This window comes from Arachis ipaensis, chromosome B10 (assembly GCF_000816755.2).
Source record: "Arachis ipaensis cultivar K30076 chromosome B10, Araip1.1, whole genome shotgun sequence".
NCBI lineage: Eukaryota > Viridiplantae > Streptophyta > Magnoliopsida > Fabales > Fabaceae > Arachis > Arachis ipaensis.
Window position 1 is genome coordinate 114,262,615 of NC_029794.2, and position 22,820 is coordinate 114,285,434.

Consider the following 22,820-nt stretch of genomic DNA (forward strand, 5'->3'; position numbering starts at 1 on the left):
TCTATGACATTCTTTACTGGCAGAAAACTCGACGTCAATCACTCCATTCTTCTTTTTATCCTTACTTTCTATAACCCTGTTCTTCATCTAACCAATCAACAATTACAAAATACAGACATACAAAAATCATGAGGTCTTTATTTAAGGTTGTAATGGGGCCAAGGTAAAGGTAAGGGTATATGTATAAGGCTAAGTGAGCTAATAAGTGAATCCTTGATTAGTCTAAGATATCACCTAACATACATATTTTGTAACTCAAAGGTTTCTTTATCTATTTACCCAAATTTTCTCACTTTGTATTGCAAGCTCATATATTAACTTTAACTTTTGTCCCATGTGCATTGATTCCTTTTATTTTGCAATTGGGGAATTTTTTTTGTATCACCTTTATTTAAATAAAAATATATTTTTTTAATGCACATGGTAATTTAATTGTTTTGATTTACCTTTGTTTCTATAATCCATGTTCCCATAAGGTTCCCCACACTTAAACAATACACAATTTCTATCTTAAGCTAACCAAGAATTCAACTTGAGATTTTTATTTTGTTTTTCTGCTTAAGGCTAGTATTGTGGTTTATAGAACAAGAGGGGATTAAAAGCTCAAGGGGGCTATCAAGGGTGATGTAAAAGGTAGGCTAATTTTGGGATAAGTGAGCTAGAGTCAAACAATGGCCTCAATCACTTTCTTGGTATGTATCTATATTCTATAATTGGACATATAGATTAAAACAAAGTAAAGAACATCAGAATAACAAAGAAGAGCGAAACACACAGGAATAAAATATTATGGTTTGAATGTAACCATACAATTAAGCTCAAAACCCACAGGCTGTGTGTTCTCTAGCTCAAAAATCATATCTCAGTTATATATGTCATGCAAGTGAAAAATTAAGAGTTTCCATTATTCTCAATGTAAACCTTAGGGTGGCTTTAAAGTTTTAGTGTTTCTCCTTGATGAAATGTTGTTAACTAACTAACATATAATACTACATATACAAGGTCTGGATTGTTTTTATTATGTTAAAGTCTCTAGTTTACTTCCTTTTTATTTTCAATTTAAACCAAACTTATCATATGCTAAAAGGGTAAACTATACTAATTAATCCACATATTCTATAGCTAATAAGTTATAATTGCAACTAAAATAACTTGGTTAAAATATGAACTAAAGTGCAAAATACAGAAAATAGAGTAAAAATACATGAAAAGAGCAATGTATAAGTACTGAGGAATAAAAATAAAAATCAAAATACAGAAAAGTAATAAAATAAAAAGAGTTTGTAGTGGTTCACCAAGAAAAATACGCCAGAGATGGCGACCTCCCCACACTTAATATAAAGCATCGTCCTCGATGCTCACTCAAGCAGGGTGTGAAAGGGTGTCATCACTGGAATGATGTGTGGCTGGAGTCTCTGTGGTGGTGGCCTGAGGGTCTACCTGCTACAGAGGAGGTGCTGACTGAATAGGAACCTCTAGGTCTGCAGCCTGAATCTGATGCGGGGCCTCTTGCTGTGGCGCAGCCTGCTCCGGGCCTGCCTGCTCAGCCTCTCTCTGTGGATGGGTCTCTGTCTCATGATCATCTACCTCCTCCTTAGATGGCTCTGATGGTGTGTCAGGCTCGGAGGGGATGTCGCCGCCAGATCGTATCATCAGCTTTAGGTGCTCATAGCATCGCTTGCTGCGACGCTCAGATCTCTCATATCGGCGCTGGTTGCGGCGCTCCATCTGGTCTAGCTGCTGAAATAGGCGGTGCACAAGGTGATAAACTGGCTCTGAGGCAGGTAGAGGTGCAGTGGTGGTAGCTGGGGTAGCACTAGATGAAGAGGGGCCAGCTGAAGGTGTGGCTGTCTCATCAGGGGCAGTTAGGAATGGAGGTCTGTAGCCCAAAGCCAGAAAGTTCCTGCTGTGAGGGATAATCTTCTTACATTCTGCAGCAGGTGGCTTTTCATCAGCATCCTCCCAAGGCACGTCAGCTCGACAGCCGAGCTGGGTAATCAGATATGGAAAGGGGAGAGTGCCTCTGATGTGAACCCTGGCCATGTAGTACCGGATGAATTGTGGCAGGTACAGGTCCTTACCCTCCATCACACACCAGATGAGGGTGATCATAGCGGCAGGTAGCTCCGTCTCATGAGTACTCGGCATAATAAAGTTGCTCAGGATCTGGTGCCAGAGCCGAGCCTCATCATTTAAGTATATCCGCTTGATTCTCTTAGGCATGGTGGTATTCTGACTCATGACCCATGGGACATTCGGGTCAAGGGCTATCCTTGCCTTGACCACATCCCAGTCAAACCTCATAAAGCGCATGTCCTCCTCAGCCTTTTGGTAGCCATCGAGCTGATCGGATTTAGGCTGAAGCTTCAGAATATCCTCAATGGCCTCTTCAATAACCAGTATCTGCTTCCCTCTTAGGTTCAATGCATCTAGGGAAGTTTTGAAGTAATTGCAGTAAAACTCTCTTTCCCAAGAAGCATTGACCTCTGTCAGGTTTCTCTCCAAGAAGAACCAGCCTCTTTGTTTGATCTGATCGGAGGTGTATTGCTGGAGTTCTTCCGAAATTTTCAGAGTCCGCTCCAGGTACAGGTTTCTGGAGGTTGCAAACACCGAATACTTCAACTCGTAGTATCTGTTTGGAAACTTAGTGGGATCAGTGGCAGGGAGTAGCTGGTCAGCCTTCTCCTGCGGAGTAAAGTGTTTCTCCCGCCAGGAGTCATCATGCATGATGTCCAGGATGGACATAGAGGATTCTCCTCTTTTCCGTTTGCCAGTTGTTGCCTTTCCTTTTCCTTTTCTTTGAGTGTCAGACATCCTGAAAAACAGAAATCTATGATATAATAAAAACAGGAAAATAAGTAGGCAAATAACAAAATAAGCACATAGTGGCAAAGGAGCAGTAGAATAATTAAATGAGTTGAAGAATTGTGCATTTTGGATTGGTTCGGGAATAAAAAACTGAGATGATAAATTTCAATCCAAAAAGTAATAGAATTCATGTTAATTAGGAAAAACCATAAACATGCCTTGAGTTAAAAAGTAAAAGTGAAGAGTGAGTCAAAAAGCAGAGGGGGTGTTAGAAAGTTAAAAGTGGTTTTAAATTGAAAAAGAGGTTAGAAATGAAAAATCAGTGAGTTAGTAAAAAGAAAGTTAAGGTAAGCGGCATGATGATTGGTTTCTAAGTAACAAGAATTTCACAATTTGAAGCAACAGATAACTCATATTTAAGCAAGGAAATCAAGGTGTTGAAGATTCATATAGATATACCAATAACGAAAATTGGAAATCAAATCATCAATAATGTGATTTATAAACCGGGGAAACAAAAGGAATAAGAAAGCTGGCCCGTGCATTCATGAATCGGTTTGGTGAAAGCTAAAGAAAGCAAAATTGAAAATGCCAAAACCAAGACATGAATGAGAATCAAAATGATTTACAGAAAATTGGGCAGCATTCCGGCTAAAATTGGATGTTCCCGGAAAATAAACAGCAAGCAGAATAGTTCATATAAACTAAAATAAACTGCAAATAGATATAAATAATATGAACATGAAAGAGCAGTCGCAATAGCAGCATGAACAGTAAGAACATCATATGAACAATACTTAGATCACAGCAACAATAGAATTGCGAAAATTATAAAACAAGTAGCAAGAACAGCGCAATTAAACAGGCCTAGATCCACTAACCACATCCTAGGCTACCTAACCACCTAGAATCTATTACAACATACATTTCTAACTAGCCTAAATGTAAATAGAAATGGAAAAAAAATGCAATTGACTACGAATTGAAATAAGAGTGGCGTTCGGTGGAACCTGGTAGGCGTATGAACTAAGCTAAGGGACTGAGAGATGGCTGGGGGTGGTTGCGGTGGTGGGTGACGTGGCGGTGATGGCGGTTGGCGCGGCGGTGAACGGCTGTCCGGTGGCAGGGGTTGCTGTTTGGGGTAATGGGAGGGGTAGGTGGTAAGGAGGAAGGAAGGGAAGGGGTGAGGGTGTTGGTGGTGGGTGGAGCGGTGGTGATGGTGGCTTGGTGGCTGTGGCTGGGCGCAGCGGTGGCAGCGGTGGTGGAGGAAAGAAGAGAAGAGAAAGAGAAGAAAGAGAGGGAAGGAAGAAGGGGGGTGGTGGTGATGAGAGAACTTTTGTGTGGTCTTGAAATTTGCAGATAAATCCTCATTGCAAGTATAGTTTCTAAACCTTCAAAAGTCTTTTCATACAAACGTTTTGGTTGTCACAAGTAACAAACCCCTAAATAAATTGATAACCGAGTATTTAAACCTCGGGTCGTCTTCTCCAGGAATTGCAGGGAGGTATGTTCTTATTATTGGTTATGAGTTTGTAAATTGGGGGTTTTGAAGATGAGGAACAAGTAATTTAAATTGCAATTAAAATAAGTAAATGACTGTAAAATAAATAAATAACTGTAAAAACACACTTTTGGCAAGGTATGAGAAATTAGAGGTCCTATCCTAGCTATCCTTATCAATGATGATGAAAATTGAATCTTAATTCCACTTTGTTAACCTTTACTAAGGCAAAGGAAGGTCAAGGGATTAATTGGTTTGATCTTCGGATACTATTTATTTCCTAAGAAAAGATTGGGATTATTGAAGTTCAATTTAATTAACAAAGATAACAATTATCAATCATGTTTGAGATTGATAACTCCTGAGTTACTGATTTCTTAACCAAGACCAAAAAGGAGAAAAGTAAATCTACTGGAATAAAAATGTCTTCAGATGGGAATAACAATAATATAAATAAAAGAAAGCAATAATAAACTGAAATACCTCAATTAGCACTAATAAAGATATCAAATGTAACATGTAAGAGTTCATAAATTAAATTAAAAAATAAATAAAAGGAACATTGAACTTGGGATTGAGAGTCACTCCTAAAACTAAGAGAAATCCTAAATCCTAATCCTAAGAGAGAGGAGAGAACTTCTCTCTCTAAAAACTACATCTACTCCTAAAATTGTGAATGTGAAAGCTTTTTCATGTATGGATGCATTCCCCTACTTTATAGCCTCTAATCTGTGTTTTCTGGGCCGCAAACTGGGTCAGAAACAGCCCAGAATTCGCTGGTTGTGAATTCAAGCACGCTAATTTTTTGTCACTGCGACGTGGCCGCGTGGAGCACGCGTTCGCGTCGCCTAGCGTCAGAGCAACTATGGCATATTATATATTAAATCGAAGCCCCGGACGTTAGATTTTCAACGCAACTAAAACCGCATCATTTGGACCTCTGTAGCTAAAGTTATAGCCGTTTGAGTGCAAAGAGGTCAGACTGAACAGCTTAGCAATTTTTTCAGTTTACATGCTTCCTTTCCATCCTCTAAGCCATTACTACCCTGTAATCTCTGAAAACACTTAACACACATATCAAGGCATCTAATGGTGATAAGAGAGGATTAATATTAGCAATATAAAGGCCAAAGAAGCATGTTATCAATCATAGCACAAAATCAGGAAGGAAAACATAAAGCATACGATTAGTATGAATAAATGGGTAAAGAGTTGATAAAAACGACTCAATTGAGCACAAGATAAACCATAAAATAGTGGTTTATCAGGTGGCGTCGCGGTCGTGGCTGGGTGGTCGACGGTGGTGCGGCCGGTGGAGGTGGTTGGGGTGGCGAGGGGCAGAGGGGGGGTTGCAGAGAAGAGGAAGAAGAAAGGGGTTGGGGCGCGACAGGGTAGGGTTTCGCATCACTGGGGGGTTAATGAATTTGAATCCACGTAATAGCGTGGGGCACGCGGTCGCGTGGCTGGGATGGAATGGGGGTTGACGCGATCGCGTGGGTGGCGCGATCGCATGGAATGGGTAAAAGGATGAATGACGCGATCGCGTGAGGCACGCAATCGCGTCGCTGGAAATTGTGTGAAACGCACAATTCCAGCATTGTTTCAGCGTAACTCTCTGTCTCCACTGGGGTGTCATGATATCCGTGCGACGCGAATGCGTCGCTCACGCTATCGCGTGGCATGGGTGTTGTGCAAGTGACGCGATCGCGTCAGGGACGCGACCGCGTGGGTCGTTTTGTGCGAAATGCACAACAGCCGCACAATTCCTGTCCAACTTTCTGGACGTTGGATCTTTACGCCGATCTCTAGATCACGCGGCCGCGTGAATGACACGGACGCGTGGGAGGTGGTTTTTCACAACTGACGCGATCGCATGAGCAATGCGGTCGCGTCACACGCCTTTTTTTTATGCAATTATGCAGTATGCAATGCTAATGAATAATATTCAGGTTCAATTGAAAAAGAATAAAAATAAATAACACGAAATAAAACTGAAAAAGAAACGACCATACCATTGTGGGTTGTCTCCCACCTAGCACTTTTATTTAAAGTCCTTAAGTTGGACATATGGTGAGCTTCCTGTTATGGTAGCTTGTGCTTCAATTCATCCAGAAATCTCCACCAATTCTTGGAATGTCAACAGCCTCCGGGGTCCCAAACTAGGCATGCAAAGCTTCGGAACAGCTTCAAACAGATTCTCAGGCTCCCGGTGTGGCGAATGTCAGAATAGATTCCAGGATCCCAAACTTTGCTTTTAAATCCGCCTTTGTCTTGACCTATATTTTTCCATCCGGGCGGTTTAAAAATTAGATTTTCACCATGGTGACCAAATATTTTCCGAGATCCATTCGATTGAACATGAGACCAATCCGTGCACTTCGAGTTGAAGCATGGAACCTTATTAAACCTTGTGCACCAGCTCTGAGTGCGAGCCATTTCCCTCTTACTCTTAAAACCGCAGAGAGCTCTAAGCTAGCCATCTGTTTTAAGCAAACCATATTCAAGTGGAAAAGTAAAGTTAAAGGTTAAGGATTGTACCCACTTGAAGCTTGTATTGGGTGGTAATGGCCTTGGGATAGGTATTTCCAGTGGTTCTGTAAGTTCTACTCCCTTGTGCTCTCTTGTGAATTTCTCCACTTCCTTGCAGAATTCTTCAAATGCAACATCGTCCTGATCAAAGTCTTCTATGTCTTCCTCATCACTCAAGTCATAAGCTGGAGGTTGAGAGAAATCTACCTCCGCATCTTCTTCGTATTCACTTGGATAAGGTTCTTCAATCTCAGAGAATTCACTGGCGGATGCAAGTTCATTACTAGGAGAACTTGACTTGTGATTATCATCATCAAGGAAACTTGCTTCTTGGATTATTCCGTCTAGTTCTTCATAAAAGACTTGCCTTGGGGGTTGTGCACTATCCTCCTTAGCATCAATTGTAACGTCCTTGATAGAATTCTCCACAACTCTGGATTCCCATGGAGGTTCAGCATCTGCTAAGTCTTCAACCAACTCTTCTTCTTCTATAATGACATCTTTCTCTGCTTGTTCCAGTATGAAGTCATGCTCTGTTCTGTCCACTGGAGTTTCTAGTATCTCCTTTATACTACGCTCTTCATTAGATTGTCCACATGGGATTGTGGGAGGTCCTTGAATGTCCGAACGTCTAGAAGATAATTGACTTATTGCTTGCTCTAGTTGATGAAGGGTTGTTTGAAGTTGATCTACTATTTTCTTGAGGCGAGCCTGTGATTCTGGAGGTGATGGATTTGGACATGGTATATAGGGAAGTGATGGTGTTTGGGAGTAATCGGATTGGGATTGGGGTAAATAAGGATCATATCGTGGTGAATGGTGAAAAGGCGCTTGTGAGTATGGTGGTTCAAAGCTACGTTGAGAGGGTGGTCTATAGGCACAGGGTGGGGCTTGTTGGTAGTTACAAGGTTGTCCACCATATCTATCAGCTTGGTATGCATTGTAGAATGGCATTTGTCCATGATATCTTGGAGGGTGTTGTTGCCTAAAGGGTTGATCAAATTCTCTTGGCTCCATCCATCTTTGATCTCTCTGACCTTGATGCATATTCCTGTTATAGCTTTCACTCCTTTCAATAATATTAAAACCAAACTCAAAGCGAGAGGGGTGAGAATTCATAGTAGCTAACAAAAATTAAAAAGCAAAAATAAAAATAAATAAACAGCCAAAATAAAATATTTACAATAACCAATAATAAGGCACACATTTGCAGTTCTCCGGCAACAGCGCCATTTTGAAGAACTGAAGATTGACGATTTAGAATTCAGAATAAATTTCCGTTGCAAGTATAGTTTCTAAACCAAGCAACCATCCTTTCTTACAAACATTTTGGTTGTCACAAGTAACAAACCCTTAAATAAATTGATAACTAAAGTATTTAAACCTCGGGTCGTCTTCTCAAGGAACTGTAGGGAAGTATGTTCTTATTATTGGTTATGAAGATTGTAAATTGGGGTTTTGAAAGTAAGGAGCAAGTAATTTAAATTGTAATTAAAATAAGTAAATGGCTGTAAAATAAACTTTTGGTAAGGTATGAGAAATTAGAAGTCCTGTCCTAATTATCCTTATCAATGGTGATGAGAATTGAGTCTTAATCCCACTTAGTTAGCCTTTACTAAAGCAAGGGAAGGTCAAGTGGATTGATTGGTCTAATCTTCAGGTTCTAGTCAATTCCTAAGAAAGGACTGGAACTATTGAAGTTTAATTCAATTAGCAAAGATAACAATTATCGATCACGTTGAGTTCGATAACTCCTGAGTTACTGATTTCTTAACCAAGACCAAAAGAGGAAAAATAAATCTACTCGAATAAAAATATCTTCAGATTGGAAGTAACAGTAACATAAATAAAAGAGAGCAATCATAAACTGAAATACCTCAAATAACATTAATTAAAAGAATAATCTATAACATAGAAAAGTTCATAAATTAAATTGAGAAAATAATTAATTAAAAGGAATGTTGAACCTGATAGAAAGGGGCAATCATGAAAGCGAGAAAAATCCTAAATCCTAATCCTAAGAGAGAGAGAGAGGAGAGAACCTCTCTCTAAAAACTACATCTAAAAGTGAATAATTGGAGACTCTCCTCTGAATGGATGCATTCCCCCACTTCATAACCTCTGATCTGTGCCTTCTGGACTTGAATTTGGGCCAAAAAAGGGCTTCAAAAATCGCTGGGAGCGTTTTCTGTAATTTCTGGTGCGTGGCCTCTGTCACGCGTCCGGGTGGGTCACGCGGTCGCGTCATCTGGAGTTTTTCTTATCACACATTCGCTTCGGTCATGCGTCCGCATCATCTGCGTTTTGCTCGTGGCGCGCGATCGCGTCAGTCATGCGTTCGCGTCGCTATCTTTTCGTGCCAGGCATGCGGCCGCGTCGCCCACGCGTTCGCGTCGCTGCCAGTTTCTTCAAAAACTCCATTTTATGCTTTCCTTCCATTTTTGTATGTTTCCTTTCCATCCTTTAAGTCATTCCTGCCTTAGAAGATCTGAAACTACTCAATACACAAATCACGGCATCGAATGGTAATAAAGGATAATTAAAATAATTATTCTTAAAGCATAGGAAACATGTTTTTCACATATCTCACATAATAAGGAAGGGAAAGTAAAACCATGCAATTAACATGAATAAGTGAGTAAAGGATTGAATAAATCACTTAAATTAGGCACAAAATATATCATAAAATATGGGTTTATCACCCGCCCCTCCCAAGAACTCGCCCTACTAAAAACCCGCCCCGAGCGGGTAGGGGTGGGGTGGGTATCCGCAGGTTCGGGTAGTGTTGCCATCCTTAGGGTCATGCCAATAGACCTACCTCCGAACCCTTCTTTCCCAATCTTTTGGTCATTGGATCCAATGACGTCCAGATCAGCACACTACAAAATAAAGGCGTATTACCAACTCCGAAAGAATGAAAACAATATTCAAAAAATAAAAATTGAAGAATAAGCCGTTATTACCAGTTCTCGAAGCTAATTAATAGCCATCACAATTTAACAGGAAAGCACGTTATACAGATAACAAAATTACCTCATCATGTTGTCCTTCGTTAGCTTGATCCAAATCCAACTCATCTTGTCGAGGCCTTTTTCTCTTTCGAGGTCTTCCCTCTGTGTAAGTCCTTTTAGTATGCCCCGGCTTGTTGCACTTGGCACACTTTCTCTTAGACGCCTTCCTCTTTTGACGCTTTGGTTCTCCTTTTGTTCTCACAACTATAGGATCTTGAATTTTTCCGCATACCTTTGAATTCGTTGCATGGACACCTTTGGCGAATTTTGATTCCAAGGTTGCACAAAGGCTACAAATCCCGTCCAAAGCAATAGTGGATAAACTAATCTGCTGAGCACCTAAAAAGAACAACTAACGTGACGCTGAATAAAGTGCTCCATGGCGAAGCAAGAAGCCTCTATCACAATCATAATCAGTTTTCTCAACGTATGCCTCCAATGCTTTTACTTCTTTTGTCCAACGCTTCAACACTATGCTACTAGGTATTGCCAAAAAGTGTTCATGCTTCATCACAAAAAATATATGTTTGCATGGAAACCCCTGAATTCTCCAAAAATTACAATGACATTCCAATTTTCCCATATTCTTATCACATAAAACCATAATATGACGGCCAGGATGACCATACTCCTCAACTGTGTAAACCTTCGTGGTCAACGACCTCCTCACACCGACAAAATTAACTGAAGATACACTCTCAATCTCCTTTTTCACATTTCCAAATATCGTTCATGTGTAAAGAGAAGCCGCATGACGCTCAAGGGACTTGATGCGGGCAGAAATTGGCCGATTAAGGAATTATTAATAGAACAGCGTTGTAAGTATAGTTTTTAACCAGCTAAAATCCGCTTATCAATTTAGAAAGGATGTCACAAAATTAGAATAAAAATACTGGGAGTATGAATCCCAAGTCGTCTCCCAACGAGTTGACAAAAGGGTGCTATCTTACTAATCAAGAGTTTTATGAGAAATTTTGAGAGTTGAAAGACAGAAAAATAAATAATTGTAAATCAGCACAATAAAAATTAAAAGAGATTTATATTATTCAACCTAAAAAGCCTTGACTGGGGGAATGATTAATTGGAAGTTCTATCCTTGTTGGAATTCTCTCAAGTGTAGTATAAAGAGGTTGTTGTTTTCGCTTAGTTAACCCTTACTAAATAAAGAAAAGTCAAGTGATTGAGCTAACACTTATTCGCAAATCCTAGTCTTCTCCCTTCGGAAGGACTAGCATTAGTAAATAGAGAATTAGCCAACAACTTCCAATTTAACTAATCACTTGAGCATTCCAACTCAAGTGTCTCCTTTTAATCAACCCCATGTCGAGTTGGGAATCTACTCCATTGACATGAAAATTACTTGCACATAATTAAAAAAGGAATAGAAGGAAGACATGATAGACAATAACTATAAATTAATTAAAAGTAAAAGTAATCCTTTGCATTAATAAATTCTAAAAACAATCCAATTGTAACTCTGAACAAAGATTAAGGATATGGAAGAGTAAGGGAATAAGAAAACAAACTAGAATAATAACTTCAACGAAGGCAATGACTCTTCTCAATATCCAAAGCAAAAGCATAAAACTAATAAACTATGAATGTGTAGAAAACCTAGAGGAAAAGTAATTTCTCTCTTAGATCTAAAACCTAAAAACTAAAACTACGCTCATGAAAATGTGTGTCGAGTCTCTGATGTTCTCTGGCTCTAGTCTGTGTTTCTGGGCCAGAAACTGGGTCCAAACTCGGCCCAAAATTGCCTCCAGCATTTTCTGTGAATTCTGCAGTTCGCGCATGTCACGCGTACGCGTCAGTCATGCGTGCGCGTCGCTGGTCATTTTCGCGTGTCACGCGTACGCGTCAAGCATGCGCACGCGTCGTCTGGCAGAACTTCAATCCACGCGTACGCGTCAGGTACGCGCACACGTCACTGTGAAAATATACAGATCACGCGCATGCGTGAGCTATGCGTGCGCGTCGATGCTCGCTGTTTGTCTCCTTTATTTCTTATGCTCCTTCCATTTCTGCAAGCTTCCTCTCCATCCTCTAAGCCATTCCTGCCTTACAAAGCCTGAAACACTGAACACACAGATCATGGCATCAAATGGTATAAAGGGGAATTAAAATATACAAATTAAAGGCTTAGGAATCAAGCTTTCAATCATAGAACAGAACTAGGAAGGAATTGTAAAATCATGCAAATCATATGAATAAGTGGGCAAGGACTCAATAAAAATCACTCAATTGAGCACAAGATAAACCAATAAATAGTGGTTTATCAGGACTCCAACGAGGTTATCATAACCGGCACACTATAAATGGACCTGAACTGTGCCAGCAATTCATTGTTCCTATACTCACGCACAAGAAGTTCCAGATTCTGAACAAGCTCCAACATACTATGTTTCGATTCAAGGAAATTCTTGCACAAAAAATTTATCCCTTTGCACTGTGATGTTGTCCGATACACAGCACAAAACTTCTTGCACAGGAAAGCATTTGCCCACATCTCCTTCTTTCCATACACTTGGTTCCACCACATTGCATCCTTCAAGCCATAATCAGCTGCGGCCTTGGCCCACTCCGCTTCAAAGTCTTCAACCGTCATATCAGCATAAATTCACCGGTTAAATAGCTGACACAAATTGTCATCCTTCACGTTTGATGTCACATTCTTCTCAAAGTGCCAAGCACATAACCTATGCATTGCGTTTGAAAAAACTACTCGTACAACTTCTCAAATTAAGTCATCGCCATCCGTAAGAACAACAAACGGCTGTCTGTTACACATGACCTCCAAGAAATTCTCGAAAAGCCATTTATATGAAGCAATACTCTCATCTAAGACCAAACCAAACCCAAAAATACACGTTTGCTTGTGGTTATTGCACCCTGAGAAAATCACCAGTGGCCTCTTGTATTTGTTTTTCCTGTAAGTTGAGTCGAATGCCAGTACGTCTCCAAAATATTGGTAATCTATCCTGTTGCCACCATCCGCCCAAAATAAATTGGCTAGCATTTCGTTCTTCGTCACATTATACCTTGCCATCGAAGTCGGGTCTGCATCAACTTTACCCTCCAAGTACACTATGGCTGCGTTCGCGTCTCCATCAGTTATCCTTGCACGATGTCTCTTATCGACGTAGTTGTAAGCATCCTTCTTCAGAAACCCTACAAGTGAATACTCTCTAGATATGCCAGCCATATACCGCATTGTCTTCGATGTTAAGATGCCACATCCTTGAAATCCCTCTATTTGGGCTTTTGCAGCATCCGTCATGTAATGAAAACTTGGAATTAGATGAACCATTCTGTGATGCGTCATCTCATGGTTGTGGTTCAAAATGACTTTCTTGACCCTCCACAACGACCTTTCCTTATCTAGATACACACACACCCTCGCTTCACAATTCGTCCTTGTCTCCGGCTTGTGAGGCCTCTTCCTATCGACCCTGTTATAATGTTTCTTATCTCTCTGTCCCTCTCTATTGCAAAAAAATCTTCTCCGAACCAAATTACCCTCCTCATCCTTGAACATGTCTCCCTTTCTAATACCAAATCCGTAAAATTTTCCTAATTTCTTATAAAACTTGTATGCATCATTTTCGCTGCGAAAAACCTTCCTCAAAATATCATCCTCCGTTAGTTCCACAACATCCCCATAATCAAATGCGGCCGTATCACCAACTCCATCTTCACACATTATATTAACGACATCATCACCTGGGGGACATCCATATCAGTGTTCACAATGGAGTGACGAATTCAAAAATTAGAGCTGCAAATTAATCTCACAATGATATCATACTCCAACTTTAAAACCTAAAAACTAACTGCACAAACAACGTCTCCACCACAAGAAAATATTATGCTACTTGCACTACAAACCGACCACAATATCCCCTTTTGTTATTTTAAAAGCATGCAAGGATCCCCTAAAAAACATCATGCCTCTCGTCTGCCCCATCATGCTTCTCGTATTTCATCGTTTATTAAATGGCTTCGATTATAAACATGAATGATCTTGACGACTAATTTTTGAGTATTTCTTTTCAAATACTACATTTGTTTCCTTTTTTTTCTTACTGACACAACGAACCAGAAACTATGTTGTATGAATTCAACCGAAACAAACCGAGCATCAATTAATCAGCAAAGAAGACTCAATTCTATTAACTCAGAACAAACATCGATCCCTGTTAGCTCAAAACAAAATCAAATCCTTGCTAACTAGGAAAATTAACAACAACAAACGCCATTAACTCAGCATACTTAACAGCAACAAAAAATTAACTCAGACAATTAAAGATGAAAAACATCACAATTAACTCAGAAGTCAGCGATTGATAAAACATTTAACTAATAAAAATGATTCACATAAATAGCGAAACAGTTGCAGAGAGAGTGACTTTACCAACGAAGAGATGCCAAGGAGAGAACCAACCACTACAACGCCGACAAGAAGAGCACTGCATCGACGACAATAAGTCAGCGATTGATAAAACATTTAACTAATAAAAATGATTCACATAAATAGCGAAACAGTTGCAGAGAGAGTGACTTTACCAACGAAGAGATGCCAATGAGAGAACCAACCACTACAACGCCGACAAAAAGAGCACTGCATCGACGACAACAAGACGACTACGAAGGACAAACGATTACTGCTGGGGATGACACGAACCTCACCTCCGTTCTTTGTGTGGCAACACCGAGCTTAAAGGTGAAAGTCTCCGTAGGGCCGATTCCAGCAGCTACGACACTTTCTAGGTGACAGCAATAACTCGCCGATGGAGAAGGGAGGGGATGGGCGGCGCTAGGGTTCAGGTTAAGTCTCCATTATGTGGTGTAGGATATGAATGAAACAGGTGAGAGGTGAGAGAGAGTTTCTTTTTCCCGTATACGAGGTAAGAGAGACTATGTTTCTTTGATTTTGGTTTTTTTTTGTCAAGTGGATTGGACAGCCCCCAATCCTAGGCATTACACCCATGTTTCACACACACACACAACACACTCACACACACTACCATGGATATCATGGGTTCTTAAACCAACAACCAGCCTCAGCTGAGATTAGAACCCGGATGCAGCATTGTATGAGGCAGATAGGTATGCCATCTGTGCTAGGCCTCTGCTGCTTTTTTGTTCTTTCAAAGCATTTCTTATGGATAATTTGGATTAGGAATAGATGTTTTTGGTAAACTACTATAAAACTTATATGAAAAACAAAAACAAAATAATCCACCCAAACCTGTTAACCCCATTACAAACAAAACCACTTTATAAGCCCAAAAGCCCAAAAAAAAGGTAACCATGATAACAAAATGACATACTATTTCATTATCACCCTAATTAGGGGTGTTCAAAACCGATCCGGATCGAACTAAACCGAAGAATCGAACCAAAAAAACCGAAAACCGAATTAACCGAAAACCAAAAAAACCAAAAAAGTGATGTGTTGCTGTTTTTTTGTGGTTCGGTTCGGTTTTCAGTTCTCACCACCAAAACCCTAACCGAACCGAACCGAACCGGTTCTTTCCAAAACCCTAAAAAATTAAACCTACCCCCACCCCCCAGACCTAGACCTAGACCCAGATGTGACTCGTGAGAGTGTGAGACGGCCACACCCCCACTTCTCCTTCCCTACATGCGCGACAGCTTCCCTCTCCAAATCCCAGATCGAAGCCTTCCTCAGTTCCTCCAAATCCCACCGCCGAACAGAGGAGAACCCCCACCGCCGGTGCACGACCCAGCCTCCACCCAGCAGCGTTTCTGGAGCCACCTCTGACCATGCCACCTGCGACCTCGCCGCCTCCAACCCACCCAGCAGCGTTTCTGGAGCCACGTCCGACCTCGCCACGTCCGACCTCGCCGCCTCCAGTCCACCCAGCAGCGTTTCTGGAGCCCACCCACCCAGCCACCGATTGTCCGATTCAAGTGCATATGGAGCCCGAGCCATCTATTCAGGTAAACTTTGCTGATTTGTTGTTCAGTTTAGGCCTAGGGTTATAACTTATCAGTTTATTGATTTATTGTTTATTGCTGATTTATTGTTTATTGCTTATTTATTGTTTATTGTTCAGTTTATCAGTATATTGATTTATCAGTTTAGCAGTCTATTGATTTATCAGTTTATCAGTTATTCAGTGCTGGTTATGTGCTTAATGATTTAAACTTCAGCTGCTTGTTTATTGCTGGTTCTGTGCTTGTTTATTGCTGGTAAAAGTGCTTGTTTTTTTGCTGGTTTTGTACTTGTTTATTGGTGGTAAAAGTGCTTGTTTATTGCTGGTTCTGTGCTTGTTTATTGCTGCTTAATGATCTAAACTTCAGCTGCTTGTTTCTGTGATTGATTTATTGTTAAGATTATTTGGTTTTGTTCAATTTATTGCTTGTGTTATTGCTGGTTCTCTGCTTGATTTATTGCTGGTAAAAGTGCTTGTTTATTGCTGGTTTTGTGCTTGTTTAATGCTGGTAAAAGTGCTTGTTTTTTGCTGGTTCTGTGCTTGTTTTATTGTTATGATTATTTGGTTTTGTTCAATTTATTGCTTGTTGTTCTTATTATGTAACTGGTTTTTTAATTTCAGGTTCGTTTGCATTGTGAAGTTTAGCTATTTGTTGGAGAAGACACCATAACCTTGCATATCAGTTTAATGACAATTTATTTTTATTTTCAGTTGTGTTGACTGGTGAACTATTGAACTTCTTTTTCTTTAATTGTCGTATTTGAATTCTGTTGTCGTTATATTTCATTAGATCAAGACTTTGTTAGCTATTGTGTATTTCGGTTTGTCGATTTCAATGTTATGACTTTGCATAATAGTATGGTAGAAAATTTTTTTTATTTGATCGAAAAAACCGAACAAACCGAACCAAACCAAACCGATTTTAATTGGTTTGGTTTGGTTCGGATGACCTTGAAAAAAAACCGAACCAAACCGAATCGCAGCTTAATTAAACGATCGGATCGGATGGCTTTTTCTTCAAAAACCGAATCAAACCGCACCGCGAACACCCCTAACCCTAACCACACATAATTCAACGACAACTTCTGCAGCCTCTCTTTGGCTGTCAGCAGAGATGATGCAATAGCATCTTGTCACACCTAAGTCCCCACACTGTTTCAATATCATTTATTCCACATAGGATTTACACATGTGGATACTATATACATCCACACCATAAACTCTCCCAATATTAAAATGCATATCTATCACATTTCATACACGCAGTCTTTGTATCAACGGGTGTAAGCAATCACGAAAATCACGACCTTTCTCGCTATCCGAAATAATAGCTAATATGAAGATCTTGCCAGAAAGGATATCAAAACAACCTTTATGCAATAAAGTGGACACTACTGCAAGTAAATAATTCTTGAATTAATGCTCACTTTAGTCTATATAAGTATATACATGAATCATTTTAGTCTCGATAAATTTTAATGAGTCAAAATAGTATATATAAGTAATATATACAAGAATGCGAGGCATTAGTTAAAATGATCGTGCATCAATTTGATACTCAAAAGATAAGACGCTTTAAATTGACAAAAAGACCTCTAAAAGATAACAATAATAAAATAGTCTTCGAAAGATTTATGAATTAATAAAATGATTCAAACGTTCGTCAACCAATAATATTTTTATGAAATTACTAATTTAACACTCACTATCTCTATTTTCACCTGTTGCTATCTTTTAGAAGTTATATCTTTTTTTTTTTTTCAAAATTTATACCTTGAGAGTCAACATAGCTATTTACTAACCAACTAAATGGCAGCGCTATATAGGTTCATGAATTAATTAGCAGTTTCTGGTTGTTGCAAATGAATGCTTACAAGGTTCAGCAACCTGTTAAGGTATTGTGAAAACTTATATTATGATAAGTTCTTAGTCATGTAGCATCACCATTAAGTAAATTATTTATCCAAATCAGTTTTAATTGTGTTAAAATTTCTTGAGTCCTTCTAGAGTTGTAAGAATTTTTCTTGTAGCTTCCGCCAAAAAATAGAAAAGTATAGTAACTTTTGAAAGATGGGAAAGTAACACATTCCGTAGAAATATATGAATATGATAGATATCGCTTTAAGAGCAAGAAGAAAAGGTGAAGAATGGGGCAAATATGCTACCATTGCTCTTGTGAAAACAATAACCTCAGCTTGTTTCCTAGAATGATTGGCAATCAGTTTATGTGCAGCCGCTATAGAAGTACCAAAAATAGAAAAAGGGCATAATTCCTCCTATGACAACAAATTGCATAATTCCTCTTTGTTATGCTTGTTCTTGACCTGTAACGTCCCCTTCTTCCTAACCCACCTTAAATAAAACACGATACACGAAAGTTCGCAATCAAGAAAGAGGAAAATAACTAGGTGCCGTTCGTAAACTATTTACGTCAATTTGACTTTAGATTTTCAGAGTGCAATCTTCAAATTATCAAAGTCGCTTTCCGCAACCGCTAGGACGTTAACCGAACTTCTTAAAAGAATTGAAATCCTGCAGATATCAAATAAAAGAAGAAGGAAAACAGTGTGCAATAATTTTATATATTACATAGAAAATATCAGAAGATCACAAATTGGAAGAATGCGGGAAGAAAACAATACTGAAACTTATAAAGTCAGCTAACAAATGTACAAGTTTTCTTGATGAAACCATCGATCCCCAGAGAATCCCAATATATTTTATATCTAAAACCTAAGTTCAAGAGATGAAATGAGCAAAATCCTAATAACTGCTTCCGCCACCCTTTAGCCCTTCCCTGGGGCGACTTCATTTTATAATGTCAAAACAAACATGGCATTCCTTTTCTTTATTGTCTTGGCCCTTGCAATAAGAACCCTGGATATCATTAACATTTTCAAAGAGTTAACAACCTCTTTTCCATCCAGGTAATGATGTCCTGAGCAACCTCTTCGCGCTCAGGCTCGAACAGAAGGTCGTGCAAGAAGCCATCATACAGCTTTATGTCCTTGAACTCAGAAGCCGCCATGTTGTATAGATCCTGTGAGGCCAGGGGATCAGTAACCTTATCGGCAGTTCCGTGGAGTACAAAGAATGGCACCGTCACAGACTTGAAGTTCCGCATAAGGTAAGAGGAAATTCTCAGTATTTCATGGCCTGTTCGGACCCTTATAGGTCCAGTGTAGACCAATGGATCAGAGTACTTGGCCAACAAAGCCGCCGGATCCCTTGAAACCGGAATACCCCTTTTGTTTGCTCCTTTAAACTGGTACTTTGGAGCTAACAGAGACAACATTGGAGCAATAGCCTGTATCAACACCAGACAGATCCTTTTTAACATGAATGGACAAGAATAGAAAGGTCCACAATCACAAACATATTACAACGCAAAATTATAATTTAGTAATTTTATAAATTAATACTTTTTTGAGGTTAAAAAAAAAAAAGACTAGTCCTGCTTGCAGAGTCTTGGGAGTTTTGATCCCTTTATACAAACCATGATGAATGATTGAATGCATAAATCTAAAGGAAGCTATGGTGAAGAAATAGTGATAAATAATTCACCTAGCGTTTACGATTAAATGGAAATCTTAATATCCAATTCCAATTTACAAAAATCATATGACAAAATTCCCTTGCAAATGCTGTGCTATAGTTAATTACAGCTCATATGATCCTGGCTCAAGTTTGATCGCTCAGTTAAAAATAACAATCTAACTGGTATTTATGACTATGTTAGATCATATTTATTATTATCTATAGCAATTTTTCCCCTTGCTGAGGAGAGGGAATACTACTTTCATGATAACTGCATATCCAGTATGTAGCAAAGTAGAAACACATTAAATTTCAAGAGTAATGCTGATGAACAACCTTCAAAATGCAAAACTTACATTAACAATTGGATGAGCTGGCTTCACACGCAACGCTGGTGAAGTTAATATGATTCCTTCCACCATTGCTTTAATATGATAGTGGGAGGCCGCCTACACAAAAATGTAGCCATTAAATTTAATGCTTCGACGAGGGATAAATTAATTCATGAAGCCGTGCAGGAGATTTCAGCCCTTACCTTCAAAACCACAGCCCCGCCAGTGGAGTGTCCAAAGAGAAAGCATGGTACACCGGGATTGTCTGATCTTATCTTTTCTAAGAAAGCACCCTGTTTTGTATCATGGCTAATTCACCATCAAAGTGCAAAGTGGAAATCATAGAGTAACATTTTCACAAACAATAGATCTCATACGAGAACAAGAAAAGGACAGCATAATGATTATTATAAGATTTTGAAGTGCCAATGAAAGTGATTGGGGTGGGGGGAATTAACCAGATCATCAATGTGCAACTAGAGTGAATAAAGCAAAGAAAAGAATTGTTGGCTCCACATAGATGCTTAAATGTTTTACATTAGAAGAACCACTACCACCAAATGAGGCTATATTTATTACAAACTGGGGAATAGAGCATTATGTTATACTTACTACGTCTGCAACCACATGATCAAGAGATGGTACATACCCATGCAATCCATCACTCCCTCCATGACCTGTAACAAGTGAACAAATAACTCCAGACTCGTCAGAAAAAAGGTGTAAGGGCAGACAATCCAAAGAAAGGGGCTGAATATACATATAAATATATAATCATATACTACAAAAGAAAACTATATAATCATGTTGATGCCCATGCATATAAATCAGGATCTCAAGGGACCTAATGAAAAAATGAGCCTTAAAAGTTACCTATCCAGTCCATTGCATAGACACCAAAGCTACATGATGTTAATTGCCTTGCAAAGTCAGCATATCTTCCACTGAAAATTGAACTCTAAGTTAGAGGTAGGGGAAAAACTATAATTCTTATCATCTTACAAATGCCTTAACAAATAACAATCACTTGAAAATGGACATATCAGAAAAAACAGAAAGCATAGTAGACTACCTGTGTTCGTTAAGCCCATGAATGATGACCAGAATGCCCCTGAAAGGAAAAGAGTAGAAAATAATTAATTCAAATGTGAAACAAAGCAACACAACTGCAGGTTGCAGAATACCCCTCTGTTTCAATGATTAAAATTTTCTTTCATATATCTTTGTCTATTACTATAATCCGCAGAAGGAAAAGACTCAATTCAAGACATGCATGCTCAATTTAGCCGAGTTCATCTTCCAAGTGTTTGGCCAATTTTACAGAAAAGGAGCATTAACAACAGCAAAGGAGCATTAACAACTTCAATCAAGCTGCTACTGGTTTTTTAAGCTCATTCACAATAGAATTACATATACATAGTCACCGTCTCAGTTACCTAACGCTGAAACCCCATGCAATTAAGCTTGATCTCCATACGTTTAACATAAAACAACATAAAAATTCTCGTAACAACAAAACTAGCAACACGCATTTTGACCGAAATTGCAGAGAGAGAGAGAGAGAGAACCCTTACTTAAGATCACCGGCAACCGGGAACCACTGGCGACAAAAAAGAGCGTTGTTCCTAACGCCGTAGAAGATTGAAGTACTCCACCGGCATAGCCAGTCATCGGTTCCCATCCCAACGTCCTGAGCGAGGGCTCTCCTCCGGCACGTGTCCTCCTCCTCCCTAACAAGCCATCTCTTCTTGAAGTGCTTCCTCGGCGACGAAGGCGGCGCACCGGCTAGGGTGCCACGGCGAGAACGGCGAGGGAGAACGAAGAGAATGAACGAGAGGAAGAACGTGTAGACGAAGATCAATGAAGCTCTCAGAGCCTTCATGATCGGAATTATACGGTTGCTCGCACCTGACGTCAGCGGCTCCATCCTCCCCGCCTCCGCTGAAGACATCGTTTCTCCTCTTCTTCCTTCTGTCTGCGGAGACGGCGGAGAAACCGAAAACGGAAAACCGAAAACAAACAAACGGAATGAAAATGAACGCTTCCGGGAACACACACAGGAGGAAATGAACGCGCACAGAGACACCGAAATACGGAATTAAAAAGTTGCAAGAAACGCTGTTTATGTCTTTTGGGGATTCATTTATATTTGTTCATGGGGATTTCAAGCCGTTGGATTGGTTTTGGAGTTGTAGAGATCGCACGGATGAGGATGTGTTGGTGATTATGCTGTCTTATTTGGACGAATAAAGAAAAAGAAAAAAATAACTCAGCTTAAAAGAGGAAAAAGTAAAAACTAGAAAGTAAGAGATTTAGGATTTGTTAGAAGTAGAATCGGACGGTGATCTCTAAAAGTACAGCCAATACTAGTTCAGGAAATGAGGTGAGTTGGCATGATTGTTTTCGTGGCAGTATCTAATTGGTCATAGATCGCGGAGAGAACCGCGTAGTCGTTAGTCTGTAGCTCCATTTCTGGCGGGGTCGTTGGTAGGCGGTAGCTGCTGCACAAAATGGGGTTTGACTTGTTAATGTGTACTAGTATGTTAAGAATATTCTTATTTATAGATATACAATACGATAATAATAATTATAAAATTAATAAAAAATAAACAAGATCATAATTATTAATTTTACGTGGCTTGATTTGTGATTTTTATTTATAATTTTAATTGTATTTTGTTACTACTTTATAAGATAGTCTTACTCTTTTTATTGTTTCTTCGTAAAAAAAACACGTTAAACATTGCCAATTATATAATCCAAAATTGGCGGTTTAAATGACAGAAGGATTATTGACTGCCGTCAATAACTTATGTCATGTGTTAGACAAAGCCCCAAAGGCAAATGGAGGAAAGGCATTTTTTTAAATTAAAAAAAAAATGAAATGGGAAACGAAAAAGTGAAGAAGAAAAATTTTCTTGGCCCACTTCTTTGATTTTTATGTTGGACTTCATTTGATTTGCTATAAAATTGTAAAATTTGTTTTGAGGGAGGTTTGAACTTGGATTTTTTAAATATTAACAAAATAGTAGTCCACTAGATCATCTTCGCTTCTAATATTATACATGTTATTGAATTTATTTATTTAATACTTATATTTGCATGCAATATAAATTCTTCCGCTACATATCATATTGTG

The 22,820-nt window shown here is 39.2% G+C and overlaps 2 protein-coding genes across 2 annotated transcripts; both read right to left on the reverse strand.

Moving 5' to 3' along the window:
- Positions 12,587-13,552, reverse strand: LOC107620865 (protein FAR1-RELATED SEQUENCE 5-like). Its single transcript, XM_016322967.1, has one exon. It carries the CDS (start codon positions 13,550-13,552, stop codon positions 12,587-12,589), a length of 966 nt encoding a protein of 321 aa, XP_016178453.1.
- Positions 18,362-21,806, reverse strand: LOC107623154 (monoacylglycerol lipase). Its single transcript, XM_016325317.2, has 7 exons — positions 21,256-21,806; positions 20,754-20,792; positions 20,555-20,625; positions 20,294-20,358; positions 19,885-19,974; positions 19,706-19,798; positions 18,362-19,119 (listed from the first exon to the last, which is right to left on the reverse strand). The coding sequence occupies exons 1-7, from the start codon at positions 21,630-21,632 to the stop codon at positions 18,709-18,711; spliced, it is 1,146 nt and encodes a 381-aa protein (XP_016180803.1). The 5' UTR covers positions 21,633-21,806; the 3' UTR covers positions 18,362-18,708.

Excerpts from the sequence above, each read along its gene's own strand:
- LOC107623154 (XM_016325317.2), bottom strand. The coding sequence starts at position 21,632 with ATGTCTTCAGCGGAGGCGGGGAGGATGGAGCCGCTGACGTCAGGTGCG. Across the intron at positions 20,359-20,554 it reads CTATGCAATGGACTGGATAG|GTCATGGAGGGAGTGATGGA; the intron begins GTAACTTTTAAG and ends CACTTGTTACAG. Across the intron at positions 19,120-19,705 it reads CAGCTCATCCAATTGTTAAT|GCTATTGCTCCAATGTTGTC; the intron begins GTAAGTTTTGCA and ends GTGTTGATACAG.
- LOC107620865 (XM_016322967.1), bottom strand. The coding sequence starts at position 13,552 with ATGTGTGAAGATGGAGTTGGTGATACGGCCGCATTTGATTATGGGGAT.